At 41.2% G+C, this 20,114-nt stretch overlaps 1 protein-coding gene and 1 pseudogene across 3 annotated transcripts in view; one reads left to right on the top strand and one right to left on the bottom strand.

Moving 5' to 3' along the window:
* The window catches only part of RRP15 (ribosomal RNA processing 15 homolog), a 31,512-nt gene that overhangs the window by 6,027 nt on the left and 5,371 nt on the right, over positions 1–20,114 (bottom strand). Inside the window, exons 2-4 of one of the 2 annotated variants that reach the window (XM_080942400.1) lie at positions 6,528–6,823; positions 4,724–4,821; positions 3,285–3,483 (exon numbers count right to left, since the gene is read on the bottom strand). In XM_080942400.1, the coding sequence (XP_080798526.1) occupies positions 3,285–3,483; positions 4,724–4,821; positions 6,528–6,823 (593 nt within the window). The remainder of the gene's footprint in view (positions 1–3,284; positions 3,484–4,723; positions 4,822–6,527; positions 6,824–20,114) is intronic. The other variant, XM_080942401.1, reaches the window with a different exon arrangement.
* Positions 7,396–19,180, top strand: LOC308435104 (calpain-7-like; annotated as a pseudogene). The gene is made up of 3 exons: positions 7,396–7,485; positions 8,111–8,150; positions 17,255–19,180. The product of its transcript is annotated as a calpain-7-like (transcript).

The following is a 20,114-nucleotide window of genomic DNA, read 5'->3' as shown; positions in this document are numbered from 1 at the left end:
ACTCTTTTTATCGGAGTGAAAGGACCCTGGGAAGTTCTCTGTCCTGATTCCCATGACGTCAAGCCCCGAGGTCTGTGTAGGCGGCAGACACCAAGAGCTGCAGCAGGGACTCAAGAGCCACATGCCGCATGTGAATCCAAATTCCACTGACCACTATCAAGGAGCTGGATACCAGACTTGGCTGGTTCTGACCTGTCCTTCAACTCTAAGATGGAATCTTACTACTTCTAAAAACAGCAGCTGTAAGAAAGAAAACAAAGGAACAACAAACAAGAATGATTACATTACATGGAATTATTACATCAGAACCAGAGGAAAGAGCATCATGTGAGACAATGGTTTAAACAGTACAGCACTCCCCATCTAACATCCACTTTCTTGCTGGGTGGTGGTGGCGGCACACACCTTCAATCCCAGCACTTCGAAGGCAGAGGACAGTCTGGTCTACAGTTTCATGACAACCAGGGCTATACAAAGAAACTCTGCCTCAAAACACAAAAGAAGACCAACAAACCACTTTCTTCTTAAGGAAGTCTCTGAGCAGCAGTCAGATAACTGAAAAATGGTGAACAAATTTGTAGTTGCTTGAAACTCTGTTCTTTTGTAAGATTATGTGATAAAGACTCAACATGTAAAATTGAGTAAGAATGTTCCAAATCTAAATTTCAATGAATTATTTTAGGAGCTTTTAGAGTTTCCAGTTTCCAGATAAGAATTATAACAGTTCTTTTTAACAATGGCTGCAGATGTTGAGTTCATTTTGTCTTTTATTTCTAGGAACACAATAAGATGAAGGACAGAGACAAGTCAGACGACAACAGCCGTGATACAACAGAGCAGTCACAGGGCACAGCACATCCCTGTGCATTTAGTGACTTTTCTCACAACTGTCATGATCCAGGTTACTCCTGCACACATGGAAGAGATTCTAGAATCTGTAGCCTCCATCATTCTGTGTGTGTGTGTGTGTGTGTGTGTGTGTGTGTGTGCGCGCGCGCGCGCGTGCGCTCAAAATGAAGATTTTTTTTTTAGCTAGAATCAGAAAAATACTTTTCAGATGTTAAACTGTTATAGACACAGGTACAAGACTCGGGTGTACACAGCATTTCACAAAACAAGAGCAGGCCCAACCTCACTGGGCATCACTAGTTTCAAGTTTAAGTATTTGCAGTAAACAAACAGTAAGCTGAATTACTTACAAAGTTGGGGTTCCACACATTCGATTTGCAGATCTTCCCAGCCCTGCAAGGGTGTTTCTAAGGATAGTACCTTTCTCTACCCATGCTCAGGCTTCTGTGCCTTCAGATCAACTGAACTGTCCTAAAACTGCTGAGGCACCTGGAGACCTGGTGACCTCCCTTCCAGGCTCTCTTCTCGGGACGTGGGTCTAAGCACTAGACAAGGTTCAAAGACCTAAAAAGGCCTGGCCTGGGTGGTAAGGCACCAAGTAAGCCCAATTATTCACCGCACTCAACGCCTGGCTCTACTACCAGGCTGCCGTTTGAGAGACAGTAGGCAGTTCCCCACCTCCACCATCTCTGCTCAATGTTTAAAGACTCCACATCATAAAACCATAATACAGAATAAACAGCCCTGTCTCAAAAGAAATGACTTTCTCTGTATAAACATACACTGAAATTTGTTGTAATGATTCTAGAAATTTCTGTCCTGTGCTGTAACTCCCCATCCCTGTGCAAAATTATCACTGTGGCTTAATTATAGCAAATCTGAAACTGACATTGTGCAAATCTCTAATAAGTGGAAATCTTACAGAAAGTCTGTATTAAGAGCTGGAGTCACATACAGCAATGATTGTCTAATAGCAACTGACAGTCTCCTTTAAAACTCAGATGCAAAGTCCGAGGCATACATAATCCTGCCTTTAAGAAAAGAACTAAATTCCACAAAACTAATTGGAGTTTAACTGGCTTTTGAAAAACTAATTACAATTTTTAAGAATAAACTTTTTTTGTAATTTTAAATAAAGCAAACTAGCCCATTTCCATACAGTCTTAAATGTGGAATGAAAAAGCCTACCATCACATCTTTAGAAGTTAGACTGTACTCTCGAGCACTCTTGGCTCCCCACTCGGCACTACACATGTGCCCATGTGAGGCACCACTCACATGGTCCAGGGGAAGGCCTAGCCTACAGAGAAGCAGATCTCTAAGTCAAGAAACCTTTCAATTAACTCTTGAGAAACATGTCCTAAGACACTTCATCTTGCCTGACTTGATATGCAGCTGTCTTGCATCAAAAGACTTACCAAAGATTCAGCAGCCCCATTGAGACACTCAGAATCCATCAGCCCCTGCCACAAGCAGCATTACCACACAGGTATGGCTCCCAGACTCATGTGTCTGAATGCTTGGCCCGTGGGAAGTGGCACTATTAGGAGGTGTGGCCTTGTTGGGGGAAGTGTGTGGGTTTTAAGGTCTCCTATGCTCAAGCTCCACCCAAGGTGGGAGATAGTCTCTTGTTGCTGCCTTCCAATCAAAATACAGAACTCTCAGCCCCTACTTGAGCACCATGTCTGCCTGGACTCTGCCATGTTTCCCACCATGATAATGGACTGAACCTCTGAAACTGTAAGCCAGTCCCAATTAAATATTGTCCTTTTAAAGAGTTGCCTTGGTCATGTATCTCTTAACAGCAATGAAACCCTAATTAGAGCACTGTATACCCACGCCCCCCCCCACTTCCCCCAAGCTGCAGCCCTAGGGATTCCTACAACTAGAAAACACTTCTCTCCGTGCCCCAGTTTTGACTTGTCACCCTGTTGCTTACCTTACCTCTGATGACAACTGAGAGCACACACTGCGCCCAGAGTAAAGACTGTCAGCTATGAGTCTCCCCGCTGTAAGTCAGTTGTCTACACTCCTCCAGCTTTCTATCTCCTCCACTGATTCTCCCCTGGTTAGCAACACCTACCCATCTAACCCACAAGGCCTGATTTCAGGGGATCTATAATACAAGGCCTAAGAAAGAAGTCACAGAGATGATTCCATGGAATTATGGGAAAACGACTTAGGCAAATCCACGTCTGTGACTCCATTTGGTCCCTGAGTTCTATCACCAGGGTTAAGACATCAACAACTGCTAACTCTTATCGTCATAAAGGTAGGACACTGAAACTTTAAGTTAGGCTGTGAGAAGTCAGGAACTAATGAGACCCATGGAACTCGCTTACACAGAACAGATGGAGTTCTATTCTCCATCTCAGAGTTTTAACAACAGTAGAGTCTGGAGTAGCAATTTCCCCACTGTGCCAGGGACTCCCTACCTGTCTGGCTTTGAGGTTCTTCCCGGCAGGACTGTTCTCACTTGTACCATCCATCCCTCGAAGAACACTGATGAAATCCTTCTTGGAAACAGTTGACATCAGCTTAGCTCGCTTCCGAATGGAGCCTCCTGCTTCCTTAACCTTTTCGCCAACATTCCTTTGGTGTTTCTGAACAGCATTGAAGAGCTGCACCACACCCCTAGAGTGTAAAGCATCAGGGAAACATGAGGCACACAGGACAGCAGGACATGCTCTCACCACCACCGTCCAGGAAAGAGGCAAGTGTTCTCAGGAGGCCAGTACAATGATCTATTCTTGAAAGCAAACTCTGAGCTGAACTAAGTCTCACAGGGTCCCTTAGTCAGCAATGCAGGGTATTAACAGGTATTGTCTGTTTTAGTCAAATCAGGTAATAAGCTCATTTTACTTTTACCTTAAGTATGTTGAATCCACAAGTGAATGGTCTTAATATGCCAATAAGGCTAATTTTCATGCTGTTATTTTAAAATAATAATGGTTACAGAGTACTAAAAACTTTTTTTTTAAACCAAAATGACCATGGTGTCTCAATTTCCAGGGATCCTCACAGGTTAGAAATAACATTGCCCTCTTTTAACAGATAGGGTGAGACATCAATGGTGTGTGCAGATTCTTACATCTCACTGACAAGCTCCACACAGGTCAGAGAATGACTAGGATAATCTATTAACTACAAGTTACAAATCACTCCATTAAATGTAAGCGTTTGTTGTTGTTTTGTTTTCCTTTACCAGATACCGTTTCCCCATGTAGCCCTGGCTCTCCTAGAACCCCATTTGTAGACCAGGCTGGCCTTGAACTCACAGATCCCCCTGTCTCTACCTCCAAGAGCTGGGATCAAAGGCGTGCACTAGCACCGCCTAGCTACCGCTATGTTGTTTGAGTAGCACCTTACCCAATCCCCATGGTTGTAAGAGACTCATCTACACAGATGAGTAGTGATCACACAGCAGACACCATATCCCATTCAGCTCTTAATATGGAGGATGACAACTGTTTGGTGCCCATGTTGGGGGTGGGGGGGATCAGAGGGAAAAGGCTAAGATAAAGCTGGTGTAATGTGTGGAATAATATCATTTAAATACGATGCCAGAGAACAAACCCAGCACCATGCATTTAGAAAGCACTAGAAAAGAAGTGCAGTCAGTGGTCTTACTGACCATCCAACAAACATAAAAACAATGACCTGGGCAGATTCAGAGCAAAGACACATGTGGCACACTACAGTTCTGCTTCAAGACACTTCCAAAGTCTTTGGTCAAGCTCAGTGTCCATCAGCAGGTTGCAGGTGAGTCACAGCTCTGAGAAGGCAGAGCTTAGGAATTCCATGTGAGCACAGGCGTCACTGACAAAGCTTCCTTCCGTGTGTGTTCTTACAGGCTTCTGAAGAACAAACTTACCTTGTTGCAATCCTCTGAAGGTTCCTCTCTGCCTCTTTGTCTTTGACAACATCTGGCTTCACTCTGCACAGCATTTCCCACTCCCGCTTCTTATCAAGCTGTGTGGTGAATATGGTTATATGAATATGGTTATAGAATGCAGTTATATGCATGCGGTATTTGACGGTTTTGAAAACGCAGCAAACTCTGACATGATATTCTGTGAAAGGGCAGAGGTAATGAATCACCCTACCTCTGTGTGTCAGAGGCTGTTCCTAAAAGCCAGTTCCAGGAATTCAGCTAAGAGTCTGTGGTTAGCATTGTGGTCCTTGTGAGAGGCCATCTCTAAGAGGTCGTCCTCTGGCATCAGCTGCCAGGCAGTGCACAGCAGGGTGAGTCGGCCACCCACATCATCACAGCACAGCATCACCAGTGGGAAGTACAACACCACTGCCCACCTCGGCAAGGGCAAGCTGCGCCACCCATTCCCTGCCAGCAAACTCATCAACTCTCAGGATCAAGTCTGCACCAGCTCTGGATAGAACAATCTCATGCAGATACTCAAGTGTTACCTATTTCTCTGTATATAAAATCATTTAAACCTATGTCTCCCCCTCATGGCACATCTGACCAATGTTCTTGTCACACACAGCCCTTTTAGTCACAAATTCAAGTACTCAAATGAACTGATTTCCTAGCACTGTGCAAACACTGAAGGGAGCTGGAGAAAGAAAGGTTCACAGACAGGCACACACAGGCTAGTGTAAAATGCTCTCTGAGCATCATCCTGGTCCCAGGTGCCTCATTTCACAGAATGGCTATTAAGTCTGTTTCCCAAGCTAGCACACTGGCCAGATGAGCTACTTGCCTAGAGGCCAGTAAGCATCTACACTGAGGAAAGGAAAGTGCCAACTTTTGTCCCCTCCTCTGCTGTATGTTAGGAACGCAGCTAACACTCCTGACTGGACAGCACAACTTTACCTGGCTCCTTTAGAAAAAGAAATCTTCCCCACACCAGTACATTTTAAAGAAGCAGATGATTCTGAGCACTGTGCTCTCAACAAGCTGCTTCCATGTGCTTTGTGCACAGCTCGGCCCCAGCACTCGGAGCTGACCTACAGCATGGCCCTGGCTTTCAAATGCTGTTTCTACTCTCCCTTTGGAGACTAGATATAGTCTAGTATCTAGATAGACTCTGGATACAGATTCTATCATTTTAAAAAGTTGTTCTAGCCCTTGCCAGTTAATGAATAAATATTCACATTTCAAATGGAAAAACTCTCTATACACAAAATCTATCTTAAAGAACAAAAAGAATCCTGAGCTGTTGTGTTAAGAGGGCAAGGTAACATTAAGCCTAGCTTTCAGGAAGAGCAACCTGAGAGGTGGTGTGGGTGCTGCCAGACATCTGTACCCAAAAGTTCCTCCATGGAAGTCAACACTCCTATATTATCAGTACAGATATGGAAGGTTACTTTTCTTCCATTAGAAAATATTTGTGACATAGTGATACTTATAGTAGTGCAGGGGGCCAGAAAACCTTACCATAGTTTCTTTTATATTGTAAAACAGCTAACTTATATGTAAATCTAGGTCATTAATCAAGGTTAAACTAAGCTAATCAATCAGGAGCAATTAACCAGAGCAGGAATCCAATTATCAACAGAAAAGAACCACTCCAGAGCGCACCGCTTCAGTAGTAGTAGGGCTGGGTTTGCTCAATGGACCCCTAATATTGTGCCTCTGACTTAACCCTGCTTACACCCCCCTTAAAGCTGAATGCTGTTAAGTGCAGAGAACAGCACAGGCAGATGAACAGACACACCTGCTTCCTTTTCTCCAGCCGCTCCTGCTTTAGCTTCTCCTTCTCCTTCTCCAGCTCTTTATTTTTGGTGAGGATGGTGGGTTTGCTTTTAGGAGTCTTTTTGTTAAGAATTTTTGCCATGGCATCTGCCCAGCCCGAATTAGTCCCAGCACTTGACTCTGCAGCGTCTTCATTTTCTTCCTCACAGGATTCAAGGTTGTCCTCACTGTCTGCTTCTACGGCTCCACCATCCGAGTAGTCTGTCTCTGATCCACCATCTGAGTAGTCCATCTCTGATCCACAGCTTCCTAAAGACACTAAGAGCAAAAACAAATTAACCCTAGTGCCCAGGGCAGAACGCTGCCAGGGCGCCCAAGACCCTGTCTGCAGCAATGGGATCTCTGTGTTACTAACAGCAAGGGACACCAGCCCACAGCACTGACAGGAAGTCAATCCAGCTTGTTTCGATTCTGTTAGGCCGGTGAGACCAATGATGAGTGAACTCAATACCCAGAGTTCTAAACTTACCAAAGAGACTAAGATTATTTTAAGTACTCAAGTATTAATGCACTAAGAAAAGCATTTTAGTGACAGCATACCAATTCTCTAAGAGATTTGACCCAAATACTAAAATCCTAAACCTGTGTCCAGAAAAATACTAAAAACCATCCTAACTTTTTAAAAGGTGGATATAGTACTAAAATTTTGATTTGTCATTTCTTTCTACTTTTTTAGAGAAACCAAAACCCAAAGCAAATGATACACTCAGGTGCTGAACTGTTGTGCTGGCTCAGGATGGCTGCATCAACCTGCAAGCCCACTGACCAAGTTCCCGGATGGGCAGCAGAAGCCCACTCTGCAGAAGCAGCTACAGGACTCAGGGTACTCCATGGGGTTCTGTGACCGCTCTCTGTACCCGTGGGACTCACTGGAAAACGCCTCCAAGGCTTTGAAACTGAGTGGCTTGGAATGTTTTTCAGTAAGAAGAGCTAATAAAAGCAGCTAAGAGGTTTTCAGATGAAAACTGCCTCAGCAGTCACCTTTAAGAAACAAAGGTCCTTTTTTAGGTTGATTCCTGTGTAGGAATATCCCCAGGTTAGTTAATAAAAAACAAACAAACAAAAATTCTATTACCTCAAACTTTTCTGATCAAATTACCAAAATACCAACATTAGTGATCAACTACTGGGAATCATTCAGTGATTCCCTTGCATCAAGAGACAATATTAGAGTAAGAAGAAGAGGAGAAGGAGGAGGAGGAGAAGGAGAGGAAGAGGAACAGGAGGAAAAGGAGGAGGAGGAGGAGGACCCGGGCATGAACCAATGCTCCCTCCTCATTACAAGGGTGACACCTCCTCACTGTGGCCAACTGTGGAATTCTCTCAGATTTTAAACCATCCATCAGACAAACTGTTGCTTAGACCTTTTACCCAGAGACTCATATATTATACACCTTTCAGTTATTACTTTTAAATAAAACAAGCTGGGTATCCCTAAATTCATAACTGAAATTCCAGACACTACAATTTGAACATTTTTAAGTGCCATATTCATCAGCTGTGGGTAACTGAATTTAATTTTGGAGCATGTCCTTAAATTTCCAGATCAGGGATGAGGATAATCAACCAGCAAAGTCTACACAGGGTAATGTAATCAATGCAGTGATAACAGTATCCAGTCAAAGGCCACACAACTTCTCCCCAGAAGCATCTCTGAGGATCCTGCATATTAACACTTAAATAATGCAGTTAATTGAAAACATTAATGTATTTTTAGCCTTCAGAGTCAGCAGCACTATGGATGCTAATAACCAAACATTCTAAAACAAAACTTACTCTTTTATTAAATATTAACCAGATGAAAGAAACACAATCACTAAAAGTTTAAGTACCCACACTAGGGGCTGGAGAGATGGCTCAGTAGTTAAGAGCACTGACTGCTCTTCCAGAGGTCCTGAGTTCAAATCCCAGCAACAGCATGGTGGCTCACAACCATCTGTAATGAGAGTTGATGACCTCTTCTGGTGTGTCTGAAGACAGCAATGGTGAAATAAATACATCTTTAATAAAAAAATAAATAAATCTGGTCCTTAAAAAAAAAAAAAAAAAAAAAAAAAAAAAGTACCAACACTACCTGGAGCATCAGAAGCAGAGACCAGCTCCTAGAAAACCCATCAACCTATAACACTGGCCTCTGGTGTTGGTTGTGATACACATGTACAAAGGCTGCAGAGAACCCCCACTGTGTAGCTGAGAGGCTGTCCAGGATGCAAGCCACTGAGACCTGTTTCACTGAGATGGGTTTCTTACCAGGAGTAACAAAACACGCACACTACACAAACATCTGTAAAAAGTTTACAGCACTATTTTATATAACCTCACCATACCAATGAAAAGAATTCCAGAAAATTTTGGAAAAGTGCTTTTTTTTTTTTTTTGCAGTTGAAGAAAGGCATTTATCAGAGGTGAGGAAACTCACACATGAAGCAGACAGACACACAAATAAAGAAAAAGATGAGGAACACAGGAAGCCAAAAAAAAAAGTCCCTACATTTTATTTCATTTCATTGAGAAACTCGGGTTCATGGGATTAGCATTAGCTCGAGTCTGGCATTTGCTGCCAACAGAAATGACATTCTGTGTAAATACATTTTCAAAATGCCAATGTAATAAGATCTGCCAGCGTATACACACAAAGAAACAGAATTTTCTTCTAGGTTACTGAAAATCATCACCATGAGAACTAGAAAGAATGGGCTCTTCAGTTTTAATTGTATCCTGACACAGACTTTGGTAGTTTTTCACTAACCAATTTTTAGTAGCAAAAAGTAAACACAGGTGTCTAACACATGACTAGAAATCACTAGACATGTAAAAAAAGTCTCTTGGCATCCTATATTACTTTATATGTGATTTCTGCATTCTATTTAAAAAAATCTGAAAACCAAGGAAGAACTTCAGAGGACATTTACTGCAAATAAAGACAAACTCCAACAATGGCGATGTCCCACGTCAGTTACCCACAAACCACCAGCTGCTATCACATGCCTCTAGTTGTCTAGCAAGACTGAGGGCCCCTATTCTTCAATTTCCCCACCCTAACTCTAACTGGCCCAAGGAAGACATGGACACTTCTCCCCACTGCCTCTCCCAGGTCTTCCAGAGCCTCTCACACTTGCCTACCTATTCGCTCCTCCGCTCAGACATGGTTAGTGGCTGCCAGGAAAGTAAAGTGTTCTCAGCAGGACTGAGACACACTCTTAGAAACATGCACACTCCCAGCACTTCTGAGCACCCATGAAAAAGAAAACAAATGAAGAGTTCTCTCCCTGAAGAACCTGAGTGTAAGAGAGATAGAAATATTCAATAAAAGCTGTGTTCTAAGAGAGAAGAATGAGGAATCAGGTAACAGGGAAGGGGAAGGTCTCAGGACAGTTCCCATAACCTGCTGACCACGTTGCTTTGCTCTTTTAAGAAGGTAAATGATAAAGGGTACAGTGTGGTGGAAAGCACACACTTATCAGCCAGGTCACTCCGTCTTACACACAGCAGTGTAGTTCATTAAAAAAGGAAAGGCTATCACTAGGACTTGTAAACTGGATGTTATCAAGTCCTATGTGTGAGAGGACAGCCATCTTCATATACCGACGTCACCACCAACCTTTCTACATCACAGTTGCAGGACACTTTCTCTGAGGAGTATGAACTATAAAAACTTTGCCAAGAGCACAAGCTTATGAATCTTGTTAGCATCATACCTGAACTTCCTCCTTTGTTCTATCTAAGTAATGAGCCCAATTAGTCCTACCTTCCTTCCTCACAGTATCTGACCTCAGCAGCCACTGTTTCCATGCTTTGACCAAAGTTCAACAGAAGTTATTTACTTAATAGGGATGATTTGGGATGAAGGTGATAATCGCTTTTGTTACTAAACTACAAATTGAAGGACCCAGGATACATTTTATCTGAACCAACAAGTTATTCACTTAATCTGCACAGTTCAAGGACAACTCTTTTAGAGATATCATCCTCCTTCTCCCCCTTATACCAACTGACATCTATATTCTGCTTATGATGAAGACTAAAGTTGGTTGGGTCAAGTGGTATAAAGCTGAGCTAGGAGGACTACCAGGTCAAGGGCCTGCCTGGTCTACCCAGTGAGTTCAAGGTTAGCCTGCACAACCTAGAGAAACCATGTCTAAACAAACAGTGTGGACTGGAAAAGGCTCAGTGGTTAAGGACACAGGTATGGCCCCTAAGACCAATATCAAAAGGTTCACAACTGCCTGTAACTCCAGCTCCAGGGATAACACCATCTTCTGGCCTTCCTGGGCAATTCGCATCTATAGTGCATACACATACAACCAAGTACACACATATATTCACAGAGAATAAAAGAAATACTTTTAAAATGAATAAAGAGGGTAGAACAGGCGCTCAGGCCACCTGCCACCAGGAACAGTGCAGATCCAGGGACACAGGCCTGGTGAGATGGTGAGAGAAGTCTGTACCAAGTGCTCAGAACGTTCGACCCCCACCACGATTGGTTCAGGGGAGCAGGAACCCTACCTTAGGGTGTCTGTTTCCACCTAGCAGCCTGTGCATACAGAACAGGCGCTCAGGCCATCTACCACCAGGAACAGCGGAGATCCAGGGACACAGGCCAGGTACAAGGGAGAGACGAGAACCAATCACTGACAAGACCACTTATAATCACAAACAACAAGATGGCAAGAAGAAAGGGAAAGAACGAACCCCAGGGAAGCCAAGACAACCTGGCAACACCAGAACCCAGCTCTCCCATCACAGCAAACAAGGGAATGCCAAACACTCCAGAAAAAGAAGACTCAGACCTGAAATCATACCTCAAGATGATGATAGAGATCCTTAAACAAGAACAGGAGGAAAAGCATAAAGAAATAGAAGCTTTTAAAGAGGAAACACAAAAAAACACTCAATGAAATCAAAGAACTAGAGGAAAAATATCAAAGAGATGAATGAAGGTATGGAAGAAGGAATTTGAAACAGAAATGGACACAATAAAGAACATATTAAAAGAGATAACCCTAGAGGTAGAAAACCTAAAAAAGAAATCAGAAGTCACAGATGCGAGCATCTCCAACAGACTACAAGAGATGGAAGAGAGAATCTCCAGGGCCAAAGATAACATTGAAACATAGATAAAACAGTCAGAGAAGATGCAAAAACCAAAAGGTCCTAACCCAAAATGTTCAGGAGATCCAGGACACAATGAGAAGACCAAACCTAAGGATAATAGGAATAGAAGAGGGCGAAGAATATCAACTAAGAGGAACAGTAAATATCTTCAACAAAATCATAGAAGAAAACTTCCCTACCCTTAAGAATGAGATGACCATGAGCATAAAAGAAGCCTACAGAACTCCAAATAGAGTGAACCAGAAAAGAAATTCCTCCTGACACATAATAGTGAAAATACCAAGTGCCCAAAGCAAAGAAAGTATACTAAAAGCAGTAAGGGAAAAAGGTCATGTAACATATAAAGGCAGACCAATCAGAATCACACCCGATTTCTCAACAGAGACTATGAAAGCTAGAAAATCCCGGACAGACATCATGCAGACCCTAAGAGAACACAAGTGTCAGCCCATGCTGCTATACCCAGCAAAACTCTGAATCACCATAGATTGAGAGACCAAGATATTCCAAGACAAAACTAAATTTACACAATATCTGACCACAAACCCAGCACTACTACGAATTATAGGTGGAAAACTCAATACAAGGAGAAAAACTACATCCTAGTAAAAACAAGAAAACACCTAAGCAAGAAAACCAAAAGAAGAAAGACACACAGGCACAATTCTACGTCCAAAATCAAAAATAGCAGAAAACAGCAACCACTATTCCTTAATATCTCTTAACATAAATGAACTCAATTCCCCAATAAAAAGATATAGACTATCAGACTGGATACAAAAACAAAACCCAGCATTTTGCTGCACAAAGGAAACTCATCTCAGAGACAAAGAAAGACACAATCTCAGAGAAAAAGGTTGGGAAAAAATCTTCCAAGCTAAAGACCCAAGAAGCAAGATGGAGTGGCCATTCTTACATCGAGTGGAGTAGATTTTAAAACCAAAAGTTAGCAAAAAAAGATAAGGAAAACCACTTTTTACTCATTACAGGTGAAATTTGTCAGGAGGAACTCTCAAAACTTAACATATATGCTCCAAATACAAGAGCACCCATATTCATAAAAGAAACCCTACCAAAGTTCAAAAAATACATTGCACCCCACACAATAATAGTGGGAGACCTCAACACCCCACTCTCACCAATGGACAGATCATAGAAACAGAAACTGAACAAGGACACAGTAAAACTAGCAGAGGTTATGAACCAATAGGAATTAATAGATATCAATAGAACATATCATCCTAAAATAAAATACACCTTCTTCTCAGCACCTCACGGCACCTTTTCCAAAACTGACCATATAATCAGTCACAAAACAAGCCTCAATAGATATAAGAAGATTGAAATACTCCCATGCATCCTATCAGATCACCGTGGTCTAAGGCTGGTCTTTAAGAACAACAAAGACAACAAAAAGCCCATATACACATGGAAACTAAACAATGCTCTATTAAATGATAGCAGGTTCAAAGAAGAAATAAAGAAAGAAATTAAGGATTTTCTAGAATTTAATGAAAATGAAAACACAACATACCCAAACCTATGGGATGCAATGAAAGAAGTACTGAGAGGAAAACTTATAGCTCTGAGTGCTTCCAAAAAGAAACTGGAGAGATCATACACTAGCAACTTGACAGCAGTTGAAAGCTCTAGAACAAAAGGAAGCAGATACACCCAAGAGGAGTAGAATGCAAAGAAATAATTAAACTTGGAGCAGAAATAGACCAAATAGAAACAAAAAGAATCATTCAAAGAATCAACAAAAGCAAGAGCTAGTTCTTTGAGAAAATTAACAAGATTGATAAACCCTTAGCCAGACTAACTAGAGGGCAAAGAGAGTATCCAAAATTAACAAAATCAGAAATGAAATTGGAGACATAATAACTGAAACTGAGGAAATTCAAGAAATCATCAGATCCTACTACAAAAGACAATAAATACTCAACAAAGCTGGAAAATCTGGAGGAAATGGATGAATTCCTAGACAGATACCAGATACCAAAGTTAAACCAGGACCACATAAACCATCTAAATAATCCCATAACACCTAAAGAAATAGAGGAAGTCATCAAAAGCCTCCCAACCAAAAAAAGCCCAGGTCCAGATGGGTTCAGTGCAAAATTTTATCAGACATTTATTGACGACCTAATACCAATACTCTCCAAACTATTCCACAAAATAGAATCAGATAGAACACTACCTAACTCATTTTTTGAGGCCACAATAACCCTCCTTCCTAAACCACACAAAGACCCTACAAGGAAAGAGAACTTCAGACCAATCTCACTTATGAACATTGATGCAAAAATACTCAACAAAATACTTGCAAACCGAATCCAAGAACACATCAAAACAATTGTTCACCATGATCAAGTAGGCTTCATCCCTGGGATGCAGGGATGGTTTAATATATGGAAATCCATCAATGTAATCCACCATATAAACAAACCAAAGAAAAAAACCACACGGCCATCTCACTAAATGCTGAGAAAGCGTTTGACTAAATTTAACACCCCTTCATGTTAAGTCCTGGAAAGAACAGGAATCCAAAGCCCATACCTAAACATAATAAAAGCAATATACAGCAAACCAACAGCCAACATCAAACTTAAAGGTGGGAAACTTGAAGCAATCCCACTAAAATCAGGGACTAGACAAGGCTGCCCACTCTCCCCCTACCTATTCAATATAGTACTGGAAGTCCTGGCCAGAGCAATTAGACAGCAAGAGAAAATCAAAGGGATACAAATTGGAAAGGAAGAAGTAAAAACATCACTATTTGCAGATGACATAATAGTGTACTTAAGTGACCCCAAAAATTCCACCAGAGAACTTCTACAGCTGATAAACAAGTTCAGCAAAGTGGCTGGCTATAAAATTAACTCAAACGAATCAGTAGCCTTCTTCTACTCAAAGGACAAACATGTGGAGAAAGAAATTAGGGAAAAGATACTCTTCACAATAGTCACAAACAATATGAAATACCTTGGTGTGACTCTAACTATGCAAGTGAAGGACCTGTATGACAAGAACTTCAAACCTCTAAAGAAGAAAATTGAGGAAGATCTCAGAAAATGGAAAGATCTCCCATGCTTATGGATTGGAAGGATCAACAATGTAAAAATGGTCATCTTACCAAAAGCAATCTACAGATTCAATGTGATCCCCATCAAAATTCCAACCCAATTCTTCATAGAGTTGGAAAGAGCAATGTGCAATTTCATCTAGAATAACAAAAGACCTAGAATAGCGAAATCCATCCTCAACAACAAGAAAACATCTGCGGGAATCACTGTCCCTGACCTCAAGCTATATTACAGGGCACTTGTGCTAAAACCTGCATGGTACTGGTACAGAGATAGGCACGTGGATCAATGGAATAGAATAGAAGATCCAGAAATGAGGCCTAACATATATGGTCACTTGATTTTTGACAAAGGAGCTGTAAACATTCAATGGAGAAAGAACAGCCTCTTCAACAAATGGAGTTGGTCCAATTGGCACTCAGCATGCAGAAGAATGAAAATAGACCCTTTCTTATCTCCTTGTACAAAGCTCAAGTGCAAGTGGATCAAAGATCTCCACATTAAACCAGGTACATTGAAACTATTAGATAAGAAAGTAGGGAAAACCTTAGAACACATAGGCACAAGAGAAAATTTCCTGAACAGAACACCAATGGCTCGTGTTCTAAGGTCAAATATTGACAAACGGGACTTAATGAGATTGCAAAGTTTCTGTAAGGCTAAGGACACTGTCAAGAAAACAAAACAGCAGCCAATGGAGTGGAAAAAGATCTTTACCAACCCCACATCAGATAGAGGCCTAATATCCAAAGTATACAAAGAACTCAAGAAGCACCAGAGACTCAAACAACCCTATTAAAAAATGGGGTACAGAGCTAAACAAAAACTTCTCAATTGAGGAATATCGAATGGCTGAGAAGCATCTAAGGAAGTGTTTAACATCCTTAGCCATCAGGGAAATGCAAATCAAAACAACCCTGAGATTCCACCTCACACCAGTCAGAATGGCTAATGTCAAAAATTCAGATGACAGCAGATGCTGGTGAGGATGTGGAGAAAGAGAAACACTTCTCCACTGTTCGTGGGGTTGTAAACTGGTACAACCACTCTGGAAATCTGTCTGGCGTTTCCTCAGAAAATTGGACATAGTACTACCTGAAGACCCAGTTATTCCACTTCTGGGCATATACCCCAGAGAAGCTCCAACATGCAACAAAGATACATGCACCACAATGTTCATAGCAACCCTATTTATAATAGCCAGAAGCTGGAAAGAACCCAGATGTCCTTCAGTAGATGAATGGATACAAAAATGTGGTATATTTACACAATGGAGTACTACTCAGCTATCAGAAACAATGACTTCATGAAATTCTTAAGAAAATGGATGCATTTAAAGAATATCATCCTGAGTGAGATAACCCAGTCACAAAAGAACAGACATAATATGCAGTCACTGATAATTGGATATAAACCCCAGAAAGCTCTGAACACCCCAGAAACAACTCAGACTATATGAAGTTCAAGAAAAAATAAAATACATAGAAAATGAAAAACAATTATGCTTAATCTTTACACACCAAAAAACTTTGACTAATTCCAGGGTACATCTTGTTTTACATGTACTTTATGCTTATTGTAACTAGTAAGATCTTAATGCACACTATCAAACCTTTAAAGAAACCAAGTACTGACAAAAATGTATTTGCATACTTTTATGCAAAAATGCTTAAAATCTGTACATTTATCTTTGTTTTTAAAAATAAAGTTGTTCAATTAAAAAATGAATAAAGAGGTGACTCAGTAGGTAATGGGCTTGCTGTTCTAATGAATCCCCAGAGTATATGTGAGGTAGAGCCCAGGAGTGCACATGAACAGTTCCAGGGTTCCGAAGGAGGGAGAAGAGGCTGACTGCAAACTCTGAAACCTTGCAGGCTAGCGAGCATGGTATATGCAATAGCATTGACAAGAGACTGCACGCCCCCCCCACACACACACACATGCCACTACCACAACATACACCCCAGAAAAGCTAGCAAGCAAAGACCTATACCCAAGGTTGCCCTCTGATTTCTATGTGCATGATATAACACAGGTATGTACCACACATACAAACACTCACAAAGTATAGACAGAGAACTGAGGTACATCTGTACTGTTGAATGAAGCATTTGCCACACACACACACACACACACAGTATAGACAGAGAGAGTTGAGGTGCATCTGCATTGTGGAGTAAAGCACTTACTTAGCAAGTCCAAGGCCCTGGATTTGACCCTTCCTCACACCACACTCCCCCAAAGACACAAACTGCACCGTATTTGTAGCCTTTGAGTCTCTCTGATTCATAAGCATGCTCCATTTTGCTACAACCATAGTTTAAATAGTATTGTTAGTTTAATAGTTTAAACAAGCATATTTCCTTACTAAAACTCAACCCAAGTCTCTTTCTCATCATCGAAGCTTACACTGCAGATAACTGCGTATATCTATAACCTGAGTGTCTAGGTTTCTAATAAAAAGATGTAAAACAATTACATTAAGAGAGGTTTTGGGGCGGCCTCAAAGGCTCCGAGCCCAAGCTGCTCGGCTGCTCTGACCGACCTCCAGGCGGTTCTGAGGTAGTGAGGGCTCTGCCCTTGAAAGTAAACTTTGCCACTCCGCCCACGGGGTTCCTAGTTCTCGCCACAGTGCCTTCAGGAGGCCTGGGGCCTTGGGCGCCACGGACACACGTCAGCGCTGGAGCGAGATACCGTGCAGATCCCGAGGCTGGCAGTGTTTTACTACAAGTTCAGTCAAAGAGTACAGGTCCTTTGAAACCAAAATATCAATTGGATCTAGAGCATGCCCATTTTCTTGTTACACAAGCTTTCGATGAGGATGAAAAGGGGAATGTGGAAGATGCCATAGAATTAAATACAGAAGCTGTAGACCTCTAAAAACCGTAGTCTTCTGAAACTGCTGATAAGAGTTTGCAAAATAAATTCAAACAGTTGGCTTGGAGGGGCACTAGATAGAGCAGAAGCATTGAATGAACCTTTGACAAAGCCATTTTGTAAAGTCAAGGCAACAAATACGAAAACAAAGACTCCTCCAGTAAGAACACATTTTCTTCTAGGACCTAATCCTTTCCTTGAAAAGCCTCAGCCATTTATAAGTCCACAATCACATGACACACAAGGACAGAAGTACACAGCAGAATAGAAGTGCTCAGGACAACATCAAAAATAATCAGTGTAGAATATGTTCCTTTCATGAGTGTTGGTCTAAGGGAACGTTTTGCTTATCCATTGCCTTTTTGTAACAGACTGGACAAGCTTCCATTATCACCTAAACAAAAAACTACATCTTCTAAATGAGTATGACCAGATCTCCCCAACAATCCCATAATGATATATACTGTACCCATATATCTTTTTTAGTATAAAGCAAACTATAATTTTAGATTGTTCCTTTGTGGCATCATTGGCTATCAGTGACATGTATGAGATATGATTCAATAAGAAGTTAATTACCAGCATAATTTACCCACAGAATGAGGATGGAGAACCAGAGTACAATCTCTGCAAAGAATATGGTAAAACTTCACCTCAATGGTGTCCCAAGAAAGGTGATAATTGGTGATCAGTTACCTGTTGATCACAAAGGAGAATTGCTGTGTTCTTATTCTAACAATAAAAGTGAATTGTGGGTGTCACTTATAGAGAAAGCATACATGAAAGTTAGGGGAGGATATGATTTCCCAGGATCCAACTCAAATATTGATCTGCATGCACTGACTGGGTGGATACCAGAAAGGATCGCCATGCATTGAGATAGCCAGCCATTCAGTAAAGACAATTCATTTAGGATGCTTTATCAAAGATTTCACAAAGGGGATGTCCTCATCACCGCATCCAGAATGATGACCGAAGCTGAAGGGGAGAAATGGGGCCTGATTCCCACGCACGAATATGCTGTTTTGGATATTAGAGAGTTCAAGGGGCTGAGATTTCTTCAATTAAAAGACCCTTGGAGCCATTTACGCTGGAAAGTAAGGTACAGTGAAAATGATGTGAAAAACTGGACCCCAGAATTGCAAAAGTTTTTAAACTTTGATCCCTGAACAGCTCAGAAAATAGATAATGGAATATTTTGGATTTCCTGGGATGATCTTTGCCAGTATTATGATGTAGTTTATTTGAGTTGGAATCCAGCTCTTTTTAAAGAATCAACTTGCATTCACAGCACTTGGGATGCTAAACAAGAACCTGTGAAAGTTGCTTATTGCCTGGTCAACAACCCCCAGTCCAAATTGGAGGTTCAGTGTCCACAAGGGGTGCTGCAGTTTGGGTTTTGCTTAGTAGACACATAACAGACAAGGATGACTTTGCAAATAACCGTGAGTTTATCACAATGGTTTGTGTACTAGACAAGAAAGTCTATTACCCAGCTGACCTACCTCCATCAGAACCATCAGAATGGAATTAAATCAAAAGCATATTACAGTGGAGTCTGGTGCTTGTGGTGTTTGGTAAGGATTTTATTTAGTCAGAATTGCTTTAATCACCTGAAATACTGTTTACATGGTTTTGTGCACAGAGTTGGCATGTACTTAGTGCCTAACTTTGTAGAAATTACAGGTTAGATTCTTCCATCACTGTGAGATGCTTTGCTAACAGGACAGGAGAGCTAAGACAGGAGGAGGACAACTATGTACAAGAGCAGACTATATTAGTATCCTGAAATATTGTTTCCTGTTTTTACAGAGCACGTACTTTGGCCCGTTTATGCTGAACCCACCATACATCCCAAGCAACTAATTACCAAATGAATTATGTCAATGTAACTAATTTGAATTTTTCATTGTCTTTATATGTTTATTGTTGTGTAGATGTTAAGCTTTAAAAAGCACTGTTTAGCTTAGCAGGAAGGTGCTCAGGTTTAAGAATGAACGTTGTCAGTTAGATGTTCTGTCCATTGTAGTGAGAACTGAGGTGTATTTACTGCTGCTGTTTTTAATTCTTAGCAGGTTAGTGAATGTAGTAACCAGACTGGAAATGTTAAGGTTTAGCGTGTAGGGTTTTTAATTGCTCTGTAGTCAGTGCTTTCATTCCAGAGATTTGGAGAGTCCTTGAGAATTTAGTATATGGCGGTTGAGTTATATACAGCATTCATTCATAAAAAGTGAGTGGTCAGGAATTAGTGTTTACATAAAAATCATCAGTACAGAAAGATGCTCAAGACTTTCAGGTTCTGGAAAATAGTATGGGATCTGTCATTGTCTCTACTTCATAATTATCAAAATTATTTCTACTGCCTTTGATTAAAATAAAATATTTATACTTATAGAAACTTAGAGAGAGGTGGAGGGAGGTTTCACGGGCAAATCCTTTCCAAATGAGACACCATTGGTCCAGGATGT

This window comes from Micromys minutus (assembly GCF_963924665.1).
Source record: "Micromys minutus genome assembly, chromosome: 1".
In the NCBI taxonomy this organism is placed as follows: Eukaryota; Metazoa; Chordata; class Mammalia; order Rodentia; family Muridae; genus Micromys; species Micromys minutus.
The sequence above is the reverse complement of the archived record's forward strand: the minus strand, read 5'-3'. Positions and strand labels throughout refer to the sequence as shown.